The sequence below is a fragment of the Lucilia cuprina genome, chromosome 3 (assembly GCF_022045245.1).
Source record: "Lucilia cuprina isolate Lc7/37 chromosome 3, ASM2204524v1, whole genome shotgun sequence".
In the NCBI taxonomy this organism is placed as follows: domain Eukaryota; kingdom Metazoa; phylum Arthropoda; class Insecta; order Diptera; family Calliphoridae; genus Lucilia; species Lucilia cuprina.
Window position 1 is genome coordinate 2,160,115 of NC_060951.1, and position 16,027 is coordinate 2,176,141.

At 32.0% G+C, this 16,027-nt stretch overlaps 3 protein-coding genes across 3 annotated transcripts; 1 reads left to right on the forward strand and 2 right to left on the reverse strand.

Annotated features, from left to right (window-relative positions):
• Window positions 1–1,548: 1,548 nt before the first annotated feature.
• Window positions 1,549–6,384, reverse strand: LOC111689678 (nardilysin-like). The gene is made up of 6 exons (XM_023452149.2): window positions 5,533–6,384; window positions 4,753–5,472; window positions 4,558–4,681; window positions 3,132–3,292; window positions 2,845–3,064; window positions 1,549–2,783 (listed from the first exon to the last, which is right to left on the reverse strand). The coding sequence occupies exons 1-6, from the start codon at window positions 6,321–6,323 to the stop codon at window positions 2,010–2,012; spliced, it is 2,790 nt and encodes a 929-aa protein (XP_023307917.2). The 5' UTR covers window positions 6,324–6,384; the 3' UTR covers window positions 1,549–2,009.
• Window positions 6,385–6,949: 565 nt separating this feature from the next.
• LOC124418752 (nardilysin-like) lies at window positions 6,950–8,227 on the forward strand. Its single transcript, XM_046946038.1, has 2 exons — window positions 6,950–7,189; window positions 7,261–8,227. The coding sequence occupies exons 1-2, from the start codon at window positions 7,055–7,057 to the stop codon at window positions 8,191–8,193; spliced, it is 1,068 nt and encodes a 355-aa protein (XP_046801994.1). The 5' UTR covers window positions 6,950–7,054; the 3' UTR covers window positions 8,194–8,227.
• A 1,766-nt stretch (window positions 8,228–9,993) lies between these two features.
• On the reverse strand, window positions 9,994–15,344 carry LOC111689676 (nardilysin). Its single transcript, XM_023452147.2, has 8 exons — window positions 14,732–15,344; window positions 14,476–14,672; window positions 13,595–14,417; window positions 12,795–13,529; window positions 12,610–12,733; window positions 12,381–12,541; window positions 10,794–11,013; window positions 9,994–10,722 (listed from the first exon to the last, which is right to left on the reverse strand). The coding sequence occupies exons 1-8, from the start codon at window positions 15,193–15,195 to the stop codon at window positions 9,994–9,996; spliced, it is 3,453 nt and encodes a 1,150-aa protein (XP_023307915.2). The 5' UTR covers window positions 15,196–15,344.
• Window positions 15,345–16,027: the final 683 nt, after the last annotated feature.

The window sequence follows — 16,027 nt, forward strand, 5'->3', positions numbered from 1 at the left end:
ACAGAGATGTTGCAGAAGAAAAAATTATGTTTTTCAAACAGGATGAAATCTTTCGCGGATTAAAAAACTAACATTATTTTCGGATTCCTCATCGAAAATCACCAGAAAGGTAACTTTCCAGCCAATTTCGTGCAGTAATTACGGAATTGCAAACAAAATAATATAAATTTTTAAGAAATACAAAATACAGGGTTGTCTTTTAAACATCGCCACTGCAACAGGGTTGCTATCTAAACAAAACAACAACAACTTAAAACAACTCACATTAAATGAAATTCCTTAATTAAGTAATCCAAAACACACTACCTTACTTTTTTCACCTAAAGTAACAACTAAATTACTAAGCCTTACTTTTGCCCCCAAAAGTCCACTATAAAACATCTCACATTAACTAAAGTTGTCGCTGCTGTATATAATTTCTTATATATAATAGTTTTTGGTTTTTAACTCCGTAATTACTGCACGAAATTGGCTGGAGAGTTACCTTTCTAGTGATTTTCGATGCTGAATTCGAAAATGACCTTGGTTTTTTGATCCGGGCAATATTTCATTGTTTTTGAAAAAATATTTTTTTATTGCCCTAACAACTCTGTGTTAGTTGGTTTATTTTATTATTATTACATCCCAAGAGTATGCTTTAGTTTTAATGTGTTAATAATTTAAAGATATGGCATCTCTACATGTTTGTTAAAGGATTTTTCTTTTATTTTTACAACAGAGTGCAATATTTAGCATTTGTTTTGTTAAAAACAAAAGGGGTTATTAAAGTTTCCTAGTAAGAAGAGTATGCCGACCGCTAAATTTCCTTTCAGTATTTACTAAATACTTGTCCATATATAAAGAAACGCCATTATTTGGTTAAATGTTTTAAAAATTTTATTAGCTTTTTTATGTTTTTATTTTTTATTCTTTCAAAGACATCGTTTAAAGGCTCTTTCCATTCTACCGACGACAAAGAATGTCCATCAATATTGGGAGGAACGAGTCTCGTTCGTCGTTTTAGTTTAGACTTACATACGTCAGAACTAGCTCAGTTCTAGCTTAACTCTAGTTCATTATTAATTATCTCTAGTTCTAGTTCTGTTCTAGTTCGGTTTTAGTTCGGTTTTAGTTCTGTTCTAGTTCTGTTCTAGTTCTGTTCTAGTTCTGTTTTAGTTCTGTTTTAGTTCTGCTCTAGTTTAGTTCTAGTTCTGTTCTAGTTTTGTTCTAGTTTTGTTCTAGTTTTGTTCTAGTTTTGTTCTAGTTTTGTTCTAGTTTTGTTCTAGTTTTGTTCTAGTTCTGTTCTAGTTCTGTTCTAGTTCTGTTCTAGTTCTGTTCTAGTTCTGTTCTAGTTCTGTTCTAGTTCTGTTCTAGTTCTGTTCTAGTTCTGTTCTGGTTCTGTTCTAGTTCTGTTCTAGTTCTGTTCTAGTTCTGTTCTAGTTCTGTTCTAGTTCTGTTCTAGTTCTGTTCTAGTTCTGTTCTAGTTCTGTTCTAGCTCAGTTCTAGTTCAGTTCTAGTTCAAATCTAATTCAGTTCTAGATGCTGTTTTCAAAAGTGTTATTATTTAAATTAATTATTAATTTTTTTCGTTATTTATTTGTTGTATTAAATAAATAAATTTTAAAAATGTTCGTTATCTTTAGCAAATATATTTGAACATATTATTTAACAAGCCACCGGTATTTCTTTAAAAAAAAAATAAACAAAAAAAAAAACATTTTTATCTTTATGTTTAACAACTATTAATTTGTATGTCGATTTTTAATTATATTTTTGGAGTGTAAGTAGTAGTTTATGATAAGAATGATAAAAAATCGATGTAATGGTGTAATTAAATGCTTTTTAAACTTGAAAGTATAAAAAAGGTAAAGTTAAGGAAGAAAGATAAAAAAACTAATTCCTGTAAAACGTTGATTATTTTTTTTATAAATATTGTGAAATTGGTAGAACAATTTAAACGTTTTTGTTGTTTTTTATTATTAAAATCCTTTTGTTGTATACCATTAAAATGTTTTAATTATATGTACTTTTTAAATTACCTTTGTTTTAACTACAGGATAAACATTTAATTGATCTTTGAATTCTGCGACATTAACAATTGATGGTCCATCTGTATCGGATTCTAGAAATTCCAAATTTATTTCTTTTTTAACATCTTCTTCTTCTACTATTACTTCACATTCTTCAGGTGTTTTATTAACACCTATCACTTGTACTGATAGCTTACGCATGTTTTTCTTCTCATTGGTAAGCCAATAATCTACAATATCATGCTTTTCCAAAGTGCGCAATATTTCTATGGATTTAGATTTTCGTTGAAAGTAATAATCTTCGGTGATAATTTCTTCCCAATTACGCTCTACCTCTTCATATAAAGTTACATCTTTAATTTCTTTTAGTTTTATGAAGGAATTTTTAAAATTTTCAAAATCTTCTAAAGAAAATTTCTCCAGAAGATCTTGTATATCCCGACGAGAAGCTTCAATGCGTTCTTCAACATATGAACATGGATGTTTTGTTTCTTGAGATGAAACATATATATAGAAACCCATAATGCCATGATGGATGTGTGTGAAACAACTGACTGAATAGCCCAATTGTTGCTGGGTACGTAAGACATTATAAAGAGGAGCTTCTAGTATCATCATAAGTAAATCTAAAATACATTCATTGCGCAAAGAACGTGGTCCTATTTGATAGTAATTTGCTACTATTGTATTGCAATCTTTGGGATTTAAATTACGACACAAAATTTTGTGAGAACCCAAGGGTATTTCTATACCTCTATCATCCATTAAAGATCTCTAATGGAATTAATATAGTATACTTTTGTTGACAAACATAATAGTTATTTCTTTCACTTACCTCTTTTATCTCACCACAATTTAATTGCTCCATCACTGTGTCCATTATCTTTAAAGCTGATTTCTGCTCTAAATTTCCTTGTATCAAGGCTTGTACATACATTTCTTGAGTGAATTCTTTACCAAATGTTTGTATATCTTCTAAACTTATATCATTAATAAATTTATACTTTTCATTCAACAGCCAATAGTTTTCTTTTAACACAAAAGAATGCAGGTTGCTGTCAACAAAAAGAGTTGTTTAAAAACTTTTGTTATGAAATCTTTTTAGAGAAAAAAACAGCTTACGTATTAACTACTTCAGGTCGGATAAGACTATTATAAAAATCTTTCTGTAGTTGTTTTTTAAATATTTCCAATTGTTTTTCATCTAAGATATCTTTAGTGGAGATCAAAGCTTTTATTATTATTTCCACCACCAAATGAAGTTTTTCATTAAAGCCATTCACCTAAACAAAAGAAAACAAAATTAGTGTTAAGTTCTAGTTCACATCTAGTTCATGTTCATCTAGTTCAGATTAAGTTCAGTTCTAGTCCAGTTCTAGTTCAGTTCTAGTTCAGTTCTAGTTCAGTTCTATTTCAGTTCTAGTTCAGTTCTAGTTCTGTTCTAGTTCTGTTCTAGTTCTGTTCTAGTTCTGTTCTAGTTCTGTTCTAGTTCTGTTCTAGTTCTGTTCTAGTTCTGTTCTAGTTCTGTTCTAGTTCTGTTCTAGTTCTGTTCTAGTTCTGTTCTAGTTCTGTTCTAGTTCTGTTCTAGTTCTGTTCTAGTTCTGTTCTAGTTCTGTTCTAGTTCTGTTCTAGTTCTGTTCTAGTTCTGTTCTAGTTCTGTTCTAGTTCTGTTCTAGTTCTGTTCTAGTTCTGTTCTAGTTTTGTTCTAGTTTTGTTCTAGTTCAGTTATAGTTCAGTTCTAGTTAAGTTCTAGTTCAGTTCTAGTTCTGTTCTAGTACAGTTCTAGTTCAGTTCTAGTTCTGTTTTAGTTCTGTTCTTGTTCTGTTCTAGTTCTGTTCCAGTTCTGTTCTAGTTCTGTTCCAGTTCTATTCTAGTTCTGTTCCAGTTCTGTTCTAGTTCTGTTCTGTTCTAGTTCTGTTCTAGTTCTGTTCTAGTTCTGTTTTAGTTCTGTTCTAGTTCTGTTCTAGTTCTGTTCTAGTTCTGTTCTAGTTCTGTTCTAGTTCTGTTCTAGTTTTGTTCTAGTTCTGTTCTAGTTCTGTTCTAGTTCTGTTCTGTTCTAGTTCTGTTCTAGTTCTGTTCTAGTTCTGTTCTAGTTCTGTTCTAGTTCTGTTCTAGTTCTTTTCTAGTTCTCTTCTAGTTCTGTTCTAGTTTTGTTCTAGTTCAGTTCTAGTTCAGTTCTCGTTTAGTTCTAGTTTAGTTCTAGTTCTGTTCTAGTTCTGTTCTAGTACAGTTCTAGTTCTGTTCTAGTTCTGTTCGAGTTCTGTTCTACTTCTGTTCTTGTTCTGTTCTAGTTCTGTTCCAGTTCTGTTCTAGTTCTGTTTTAGTTCTGTTCTAGTTCTGTTCTGTTCTAGTTCTGTTCTAGTTCTGTTCTAGTTCTGTTCTAGTTCTGTTCTAGCTCTGTTCTAGTTCTGTTCTAGTTCTGTTTCAGTTCTGTTCCAGTTCTGTTCCAGTTCTGTTCTAGTTCTGTTCTGTTCTAGTTCTGTTCTGCTCTGGTTCTCATCTAATTATGTTCTAGTTCTGTTCTAGCTATGTGATTGGCAATACTTACCACTAAAATTACACCTTTTTCACCACAAAACATCTCATATCTTATTCCAGCTACTTTGGCTGGATACAATTTTTCCTGCAAATAAAACTGCACCAAGTCCAGATACAATGACCCAATAATAGTGCTGTTATAAAGAAAAGTATAAAAAATAAATGTTTATGAACGAAATTAGTAAGAAACCAGTAAAACACTTACTTTCTAGCGCTTTGCCTTAGCATCGACGACATCATATGAAAGTTCATATGGGCATAAGGTAAAAGAAATTTATCATCTTGTCTAAACCACAATTCACATAATTCTGTTTGGATTAGCTTCTCGGGTATGTCGTACAATTGCTGTTTACCATTTTCAAGCCAGAAAATACGAAAATCTTGGGCCACAAATAAATTAGCTTTAGGTAAATGAAGTTCTGAAATTTGCCCATTACTCTGCCACATATTAAACCATTTTTGGGGTATTTTCTTAGAGGTGTACTCAGTACCAAACCATTTTTCTTTTTTATCATACACCACATTCTCATAGTTTTGATATGACATCAATGTTATATTAAATTTGAATTCATTTAAGTGATCAATTATAAGTTGCACTTGTTCTTCATTAAATTGATAGTATAGTTCGGAGCCAGTTAAAATATCTTTTGAAGGATAATATTTACAACATTTTATCAAATAAGTAACATTTTCACCGGGAGTTGATTCCGTAGAATAGTGAAATTTGCTGTTGTTAATAAAAGAAAGTTCTTCGTAATATTCTTTCAAGTGGCTGGCCTTATAAAACATTTTTATGTAGCTAAAAGTAGCTAGCAGCACCTCATCCAAATTTTTAAGGCCCAACTCGGTTAATGTAATGTTCAAATAAAATAAAGTAAATATGGAATTAGTTTCAGGACCAGCATTCACCTCTAAAGCCCAAAGTCTGTAAAATGTTTTAATAGTTTTCTTATAAACATTTTTATTAAATCAAAATTCCACAAACCTTTTCCTTAGATAAGCACACAAACTGCCCTCGCCCTCATAACCGAGAAAATGTGAAAGAAATTCCTCGGGTTTGCATTTATACATTTTTAAAGTGGGTGGCAAAACCCAAGTCAAATTCAATTGACACATATTTTGCACTGGCTTAACAAAGAATACTTCTTTGAAGAATTCCGGCCTAAAGGCTGTTTTATAATTATATTGTTCAAAATCCAAACCAGGCAATTCATTGTTGTTTATATCAGCAAAATGTTTAACAGCCAATTCTTCCAATTTCTCTAGAGGTAAACAGGATTGTATGCAGGCATACATACGATGACTGCTATAATGTCTTTTATAAAATTCATGAAGATTTCTATGTAACTCTGCATCACTTTCCTCTTTGAGGGATTTCATATTGCCCCAAATAAAATTTTTATGTGGATAATTTTCATTTGCCAAACTTTGTATGAATTGTTTACATCTGATCATACTATTATTTAAAACCAATTGAAACTCAGATTCCACGGCCTGTCGCTCTCTAGTCATGGAATCTTCTTTAAGCAAAGGTTCTTTCAATTGTGCCGCAAAACAATCCATGCTGCTGTCTAAATGTTTTTCATCCACTTCAAAATAAAACAAAGTGTTCTCCGCATCGGTACAGGCATTATTGGAACCACCATATTTGTTTATGTGTGTATCAAAGGAATTTTCTTTGGGATATTTTTTCGAACCCATAAATATCATATGCTCCAAAAAGTGAGCCAATCCCTGGCAATTCTCAGGTTGAGAAAATGCCCCCACATCGACCATAAGAGCAACAGCGGATAGTTTTATGTCTGCTAGAGGGGGGGGGGAGTGTAAATGAAAAAAAAACATATGTGTACATATATGTATCTGTTCATGTTCAGTCTAATTCAGTTCTATTCCTATTCTAGTTCAGTTTTTAATTCGAACAGAACTAGAACAGAACTAGAACAGAACTAGAACAGAACTGGAACAGAACTAGAACAGAACTAGAACAGAACTAGAACAGAACTAGAACTGAACTAGAACTGAACAAGAACTGAACTAGAACTGAACTAGAACTAAACTAGAACTAAACTAGATCTGAACTAGAACTGAACTAGAACTGAACTAGAACTGAACTAGAACTGAACTAGAACTGAACTAGAACTGAACTAGAACTGAACTAGAACTGAACTAAAACTGAACTAGAACTGAACTAAACTAGAACTAAACTAGTCCAGACTATAGCTTAGTATTTGCAATCCTTTAATTATCACTATTTATTCATTTGGCATTTTAATTTTAAAAAATCAGCAATTTTATTTAACGTCATTTTTCCTAAAATCATCATATTTTATGACATTATGTGTTTTGGCTTCAAGTTATTACCTTAATTTTCACTTAAACCATACATAATTCTTCCATCCCTCTTGTACTTATTATCTTTTAGGGATATCCGTTTATGTATAGTGGAAAATATACGCTGGCCCATAATAGTTAAATATAAATGTCTCAATGAGATAACACTACAGGATATGTTAGAGTTTGCCGACACTTATACACATGAGTTGTATGTGCAAACTCTAATGCAGGGTAACTTGACTGAAGAAGCTGCTCATAATGTCATGAATAACGTCTTGACCACCTTAAATTGTCAAAATATAAAAGAGGTAAATAACACTAAAAACCAAATGAAAGAAATTACGCCTTAAAAGAAACATACATTTATTTTAATTCCCAGACAAAATATATTGAAAATCGTACGGTACAATTGCCTCAGGGTTCTCATTATATACGTTGCAATGTTTTAAATGAAAAAGATTGCAACACGGTGGTAACAAATTTCTATCAAATTGGTCCTTGTTCAGTGCGTATTGAAAGTATTTTAGATTTGTTAATGATGTTTGTGGAAGAACCTTTGTTTGATTCTTTACGAACTAAAGAACAATTGGGCTATTATGTGGCTTCATCGGTGCGCATAAATTACGGCATTGCCGGCTATTCCATAACCGTCAATTCACAAGAGACTAAAAACTCTTGTGCTCATGTAGAAGAACGTATTGAAGCGTTCCGTGGTAAAATGTTACAGATACTAGATGAAATGTCTCAAGAGGAATTTGAACATGTAAGAGAATCTTTAATTAAAATTAAACAAGTCGTCGATATGTCTTTGACGGAAGAAGTTGCCCGCAATTGGGGTGAAATTACTTGTGAGGAATATTTATTCGATCGTAAACGTAAAGAGGTGGAGGTATTACGTACTTTGGGCAAACAGGAAATCATTGATTTTTGTCTCAACAATGAACGTACAAATCTAAGAAAATTATCCATACAAGTTATAGGCCATACCAACGGAAAGTGTAATGAAGCTTTAGAAGCCGATATGGAAACAGACAATGCTGCTGAAACGGAGGAGACAAACGAAAATGAAGACGATGAAATGGATGATGAAGAGGACAATGAGGAGTTATTTAATGCTTTGGCCAATAAATTAGATTTGAAATTTATACCACGTGAAGGTGATGCCACTACTATTGTGGATATCAATGATTTTAAGGAAAATTTACATGTTTATCCCATAACAAAAACCAAACTGGAGACACCGTCCATTGAGGGGGATAATACTGATAGGGCTACACCTACTGCTGGCATGGATATCATAGAGGATTGTTAAAATTTTGACAATGTATCTAGCTATGTTGTGAATTGGAAAAGTAAATTGATAAAAAGAAAGAGAAATTCAAATTTAAAATTTGCAATATTTTCTCAATTAATTAAAATTTTGATTTTTTTAATTTATTTTTTTTAATGATTATGTTGATAATAATAAAATAAAATTTTATCTAAAAGCTTAACAGAGAGAAAAAAAAACAATAATAAGATAAAAATGAGATAAAACAAAAAAATTGAGAATTTTAATTCCTTGAATGAATGAATCATCTTAATGTTTAACATGTACTGCAAGACTTAAAACTCTGTAAACATATAGCGGAGTTATTCGATTAGTCATGTCTTTAATATATTTGTTTGTTAAAGTCCATTAATTTAAGACCCCAGATATCGGTGGAATCCAAATCTTCTATAATTCTATCAGACATGTTTTCGATATGTTTACTCTTTATCAAATCAAAATCAGTGCATAAATAACGCAAATAGGAGCAAAAAGGAGACAAACCCTAAAAATTAAAAAACAAGTATTTGTTTGCATGCAGATGCAAGATAACAACAACTAGGTAACCCAGCAAAACATTTGCATTGGTGCAAAGCGAATTTAAGTTTCATGACTTCTAAATTCTTCTAAATTCAAATATTTCATATAAACACGTGATCTCCAATGACACGCTAATGTTAAAATCATGCATATTTCACATAAATCGAACCACTTCGTCATCACTTGCACCTCTGTGATTAAACAATACGTCATCACTTGCACCACTGATTAAACAACATCTTTGTCATGTAACTTTTTGCTGGGTAATATTGTATTTGTGTGAACATGTTTGTTGATTTCTATGTACCCAGCAAAAAGTGTTGTTTAATCAGAGGTGAAAGTGATGACGAAGTGGTTCGATTTATGTAAAACATGCATGATTTTAACATTAGCGTGTCATTGGCCAACATGTGTTTATGCGAGAATTTAGAATAATTAAACTAATGTAAATGCGATGATTCGAAAACGATGTTTCAGTGGTTCAAGGTACATATTTGTTTTGTATGTATTTGGGGAAGATATAGATATATTTGGAAGATATAGATATATTGCTTCAGTTTAAGAAGCCATTTAGAATGAGTTGCATTTGCACTACTGCTTAAAAAGTCATTCACTTTGCACTACTGCAATTTTTTTTTGCTGGGTATATCTGTCAAAATTGAACAAGCGTTTTAACCAGTCAAATGAATCATTTATGCCTTGAAAGTTAAACAGTCAGCATTCTTAGTAATGAATAATACGAAGGAAATGGCAAAATCTTTAAAATATTTACCTATACCTGATAAATCGGAACATGATAGGAAATCTTACAAGTAAGTTTAAAAAGTTTATAGTGCTACTACTACTATCTACTTAAATCTACTTAAATTCTTTTAGATATTTGGTTTTAGCAAATGGCATGCAAGTATTGCTGATTTTTGATAATAAAACCGGTTGTTTGTCAAATAAAGAAGACGATGATACTTCTGCAAAGAATTTGCAAAAAAATGATAAAGGTAAGTTGCAGGTATATATATGTTGTTAGTATTTGTTGTTTTGTTAAATTGAAACGTTGCAAAATATGCTCGTATACGCTGTATGTATGTATGTGCTGCAAATATTCTGTGGAACAACTATGAGGTCATTTTTAATACAATCGATGCATTTTGCAATTCTATTATTTTACTAGAACAGTACTAGCACTGACCTAGAACAGAACTAGAACAGAACTAGAACAGAACTAGAACAGAACTAGAACAGAACTAGAACAGAACTAGAACAGAACTAGAACAGAACTAGAACAGAACTATCCATTTCATCGTCTTCATTTTCGTTTGTCTCCTCCGTTTCAGCAGCATTGTCTGTTTCCATATCGGCTTCTAAAGCTTCATTACACTTTCCGTTGGTATGGCCTATAACTTGTATGGATAATTTTCTTAGATTTGTACGTTCATTGTTGAGACAAAAATCAATGATTTCCTGTTTGCCCAAAGTACGTAATACCTCCACCTCTTTACGTTTACGATCGAATAAATATTCCTCACAAGTAATTTCACCCCAATTGCGGGCAACTTCTTCCGTCAAAGACATATCGACGACTTGTTTAATTTTAATTAAAGATTCTCTTACATGTTCAAATTCCTCTTGAGACATTTCATCTAGTATCTGTAACATTTTACCACGGAACGCTTCAATACGTTCTTCTACATGAGCACAAGAGTTTTTAGTCTCTTGTGAATTGACGGTTATGGAATAGCCGGCAATGCCGTAATTTATGCGCACCGATGAAGCCACATAATAGCCCAATTGTTCTTTAGTTCGTAAAGAATCAAACAAAGGTTCTTCCACAAACATCATTAACAAATCTAAAATACTTTCAATACGCACTGAACAAGGACCAATTTGATAGAAATTTGTTACCACCGTGTTGCAATCTTTTTCATTTAAAACATTGCAACGTATATAATGAGAACCCTGAGGCAATTGTACCGTACGATTTTCAATATATTTTGTCTGGGAATTAAAATAAATGTATGTTTCTTTTAAGGCGTAATTTCTTTCATTTGGTTTTTAGTGTTATTTACCTCTTTTATATTTTGACAATTTAAGGTGGTCAAGACGTTATTCATGACATTATGAGCAGCTTCTTCAGTCAAGTTACCCTGCATTAGAGTTTGCACATACAACTCATGTGTATAAGTGTCGGCAAACTCTAACATATCCTGTAGTGTTATCTCATTGAGACATTTATATTTAACTATTATGGGCCAGCGTATATTTTCCACTATACATAAACGGATATCCCTAAAAGATAATAAGTACAAGAGGGATGGAAGAATTATGTATGGTTTAAGTGAAAATTAAGGTAATAACTTGAAGCCAAAACACATAATGTCATAAAATATGATGATTTTAGGAAAAATGACGTTAAATAAAATTGCTGATTTTTTAAAATTAAAATGCCAAATGAATAAATAGTGATAATTAAAGGATTGCAAATACTAAGCTATAGTCTGGACTAGTTTAGTTCTAGTTTAGTTCAGTTCTAGTTCAGTTTTAGTTCAGTTCTAGTTCAGTTCTAGTTCAGTTCTAGTTCAGTTCTAGTTCAGTTCTAGTTCAGTTCTAGTTCAGTTCTAGTTCAGTTCTAGTTCAGATCTAGTTTAGTTCTAGTTTAGTTCTAGTTCAGTTCTAGTTCAGTTCTTGTTCAGTTCTAGTTCAGTTCTAGTTCTGTTCTAGTTCTGTTCTAGTTCTGTTCTAGTTCTGTTCCAGTTCTGTTCTAGTTCTGTTCTAGTTCTGTTCTAGTTCTGTTCTAGTTCTGTTCTAGTTCTGTTCTAGTTCTGTTCTAGTTCTGTTCTAGTTCTGTTCTAGTTCTGTTCTAGTTCTGTTCTAGTTCTAATCTAGTTCAGTTCTAGTTCAGTTCTAGTTCAGTTCTAGTTCAGTTCTAGTTCTGTTCTAGTTCAGTTCTAGTTCAGTTCTAGTTCAGTTCTAGTTCAGTTCTAGTTCAGTTCTAGTTCAGTTCTAGTTCAGTTCTAGTTCAGATCTAGTTCAGTTCTAGTTCAGTTCTAGTTCAGTTCTAGTTCAGTTCTAGTTCAGTTCTAGTTCAGTTCTAGTTCTGTTCTAGTTCTGTTCTAGTTCTGTTCTAGTTCTGTTCTAGTTCTGTTCTAGTTCTGTTCTAGTTCTGTTCTAGTTCTGTTCTAGTTCTGTTCTAGTTCTGTTCTAGTTCTGTTCTAGTTCTGTTCTAGTTCTGTTCTAGTTCTGTTCTAGTTCTGTTCTAGTTCTGTTCTAGTTCTGTTCTAGTTCTGTTCTAGTTCTGTTCTAGTTCTGTTCTAGTTCTGTTCTAGTTCTGTTCTAGTTCTGTTCTAGTTCTGTTCTAGTTCTGTTCTAGTTCTGTTCCAGTTCTGTTCTAGTTCTGTTCTAGTTCTGTTCTAGTTCTGTTCTAGTTCTGTTCTAGTTCTGTTCTAGTTCTGTTCTAGTTCTGTTCTAGTTCTGTTCTAGTTCTGTTCTAGTTCTGTTCTAGTTCTGTTCTAGTTCTGTTCTAGTTCTGTTCTAGTTCTGTTTTAGTTCTGTTCTAGTTCTGTTCTAGTTCAGTTATAGTTCTGTTATCTACAGTCTATTCCATAGTGTAGTCTATAGTCTACAGTTTATATTTTAAAACATAAAATTATACTCACTTATTAAGAGCCTTGGGCTTTATTAAAGCATTGAAATAAGCCTTCTTTTGATGTTTCTTGAAAACCTCCAATTGTTCCTCGGTAATATGTTCACGCATAGAAACCATTGCTTTGGTTATAAGATCAACAACCAAATGCAGCTTTTCATTATAACCACTCACCTAAAAGCAAGAAAAACAAATTTATAAGAGAATAATACCTAATAATCCTAAACTTAAGAAAAAATTACCTTTAAAACTACACCCTTTTCAGCGGAATAAAATTGATAACTTAAACCAGCCACTGTGGCGGGATACAATTCCTCGGCCAGACGATATTTAACTAATTGAGCATACAGGGCACACAAGACATCACTAGAAATAGAAATCAGTAAATAGTTTAAACAATTTATGTTGCTTTAAAAAAAGAACTCACTTTTTGGCACTTTGCCTTAATAAAGGCGATACAAAATAAAAATACATAAAGGCATCGGGTAATTGAAATTTATCATCTTGTCTAAACCACAATTCACAAACATCTGTCTGCAAGATTTTCTTGGGTGCCAAAGGCACTTCGGGTTTACCATTCTCCTGCCAAAATATACGAAAATCTTGTGAAATAAAACGATTGGGTTTGGGCAGGAATAGCTCTGGCATAGGTTGACAATTATTCCACAACTCTTGCCATTTTTCGGGCATTTTAATGGTGGTGTATTCAGTACCAAACCATTTTTCTTTTTTATCATAAGTAATACCATCGTATTTCTGTTGTGAGGTAATCATAATGTTAAAAGTAAATTCATTTAAATGTTTTATAACATTTAAAACTTGTTCTTCATCAAATTCATAGTAGAGCTCAGTGCCAGTTAAGATGTCTTTAGGCGGATAATATTTAGAGCGTATAACGAGATTTTGAACATTATCAAAAGCAGGCTTTTGAGCAGCAAAACGAAAACTGGTGGCCTCTATGTTAGATAATTCCTCATAGGCTTCCTTTAAAGAGCCGCATTGAGCAAACAATTGTATGTAGGCAAAGGTGGCGGCTAAAACTTCATCTAAATGCTGAAAACCGCTATCGGTTAAATAAATGCATAAATTAAACAGGGAGTATATAGAGTTGGTATCGAAACCAGACTCATCAACACCGGCAATTAATTCAAGACCCCAGAGTCTGCAAAAGTTTAAATTAAATATTAGTTTACATTTGATTTGTTTGCAACACCCAAAGCAACTTACTTTTTCCTTAAATAAGCACACAAACTGCCCTCACCCTCATAACCTATGAGATAGGAAAGAAATTGATCGGGTTTACATTTATACAATTTAGTCATGGGCGGTAGAACCCAAGTTAATTCCAATTTGCAAACATTTTCTATGGGCTTAACAAAGAACACCTGATTGTGAAATTCATCATTAAAAGCCTGACGATAATTGTAAACAGTAAAATCTTTGCCTTCCATATTATTACTGGGTATATCGCTAAAATGTTTCACCACCAAACTCTCTAATTCATCTATTGGCAAACGTGCCTGAACACACACATACATGCGATGACCACTGTAGTGTCTTTGACAGAATTCATGCAAATCTTTGTGTAAATCATCATCATTTATACCGTCTTTAAGAGATTTTAAATTTCCCCAAGTAAACGTACTATGAGGATAGTCTTTATTAGCCAAACTGGCCAGCAATTGATCGCGTCTGGCTTCGTCATCGTAAAGAGTTTGTTGAAATTCCGATTCTACAGCCTCACGTTCTCTAGTCATGGCCTCTTTCATCATAAGAGGGGCTTTTAAGAGAGCAGTAAAATAATCCATACTACTATCCAAATGTTCTTCGGATACCTCAAAGTAAAAGAGGGTCTCCTCACATTCTGTATTGGCATTGTCAAAGCCACCACACTTTTTAATATGAGCATCGAAAGCATTTTCTGTGGGATATTTCTTAGAACCCATGAATATCATGTGTTCCAAAAAGTGAGCCAATCCCTGATAATTGGGTGGTTCAGTAAAGGAGCCCACATCCACCAACAAAGCTACAGCAGCTAACTTTTCATCACCTTAAGACAACAGCCAAGTAAATTATAAAAAATATGTAAATGTAATAAATAAACTCACCCTCCTCCGACTCTACATCAGAATCACTATCCTCCTCCGAACTGGAACCCAAAGTGTCTTCACCATCACTTTCGGTAGATTCCTCGGCACAAGAATCCCCGGTGGATTCATAAGAAGAGTTAGTTAAACCATCATGTGGCACTGGACTAGGATCGGATACCAATAAAACGTGCAAACCATTAGCCAATATCAAAGTTCTAAAGAGAATAACAAATTTAGAGCAGAAAACATAAAAAAACTATAAAACCAAACCCACTTGTAATGCTTTTTGTCATTTTCACTCTTGTCGGGAATTTCCAAATATTTAACAGCTTCTTCTGAAGTCACCATTTTTTGTGATTTAATATATAAAAATTGGTTAGAATAAATAGAACGAAATTGATGATGATGATGCTGCTGTTGTTGAGTTGTATTTATTAAAGATTTTCTTGAACCCAAAAACTGACACGGTGTCTGTTGGCTTAAGAATTTAAATAAAGATGTTGTGGTGTGTGTTGTTGTTGTTTTTATTCTAACTGCTGCTACTGCTGCTAACTCTGCTTTTGCTGCTGCCGCCGCTGTTTTTGTTTGTAATCTAAACCCGTTAATATTTATTGTTGTTTTATTAATAAAATTTTGTTTTTGCAAATCAATTTCTTTAAAATTTCGTTGTTTTATTATTAATTTATCTAAATGGCGCTTAAATAATTGTATTTTATTGAAACTTCTAGCAATAAACATACACTTTTTATCATGCAGTAATGAGCACTTTATTTAGAATTTATTTGCTTTTAAACAAAACTTTTAAGTTTTGTTTTATTTTAGCTTAAAATTTTATTTATTTAATTAAATAATTTTGAATTTATTTATAAGAATTGTTTAATAATTTTCTTTTTTTTCGTTTAATTACCGACAATAACCTAAAAACAAAAAGGAAAAAAAGCAATGAAGAAGTAGCTGTCAAAATGTTTTGTTTTTTGGTTTTAGCATAATACAGAGTTGTATGAAAATAGTACTTTTTTTAGTTAGTGGAACAAATTGGTATTGGTATGAAAAAACATAAACAACTGCATATGACGTGCAACGTAAACAAAACCGTTATATTTAAATAGACAGGAAATGTATGTAAATAATTACCTTTTTTTGGGAAATTAAATAGTTAAAAGGACTAGTTTATAGTTTATTTCGACTAAACATAATAATTTTATTTTTAAACTAAACTAGAGTTTAGTTTGTAGACTGTTTATTAGTTCAAACTCTAGACTTTACACAAAATCCCTTTGTCCTTGAATGAAACCGTTCAATTGCATTATAAAGCTTTAAAAACCATTGTCTTAATAACTTTAACCCTTTTCCAGAAAAGTAAATCAACCCATTTGTAATCTTTATTTAGACTTAAATTTTTATTTTTCAAATTATAAACAATTACATTTATATTAATTAAACATTAATTAAAATGTTTATTACATATACTAAACATAAAAAAAGTTAACAAAGAGCTAAACGAGAATACAATTTAAAGAAAATTCTTAAGAAAATTCATATTTAAACCAATTAAAAAAAAGTATAAAGA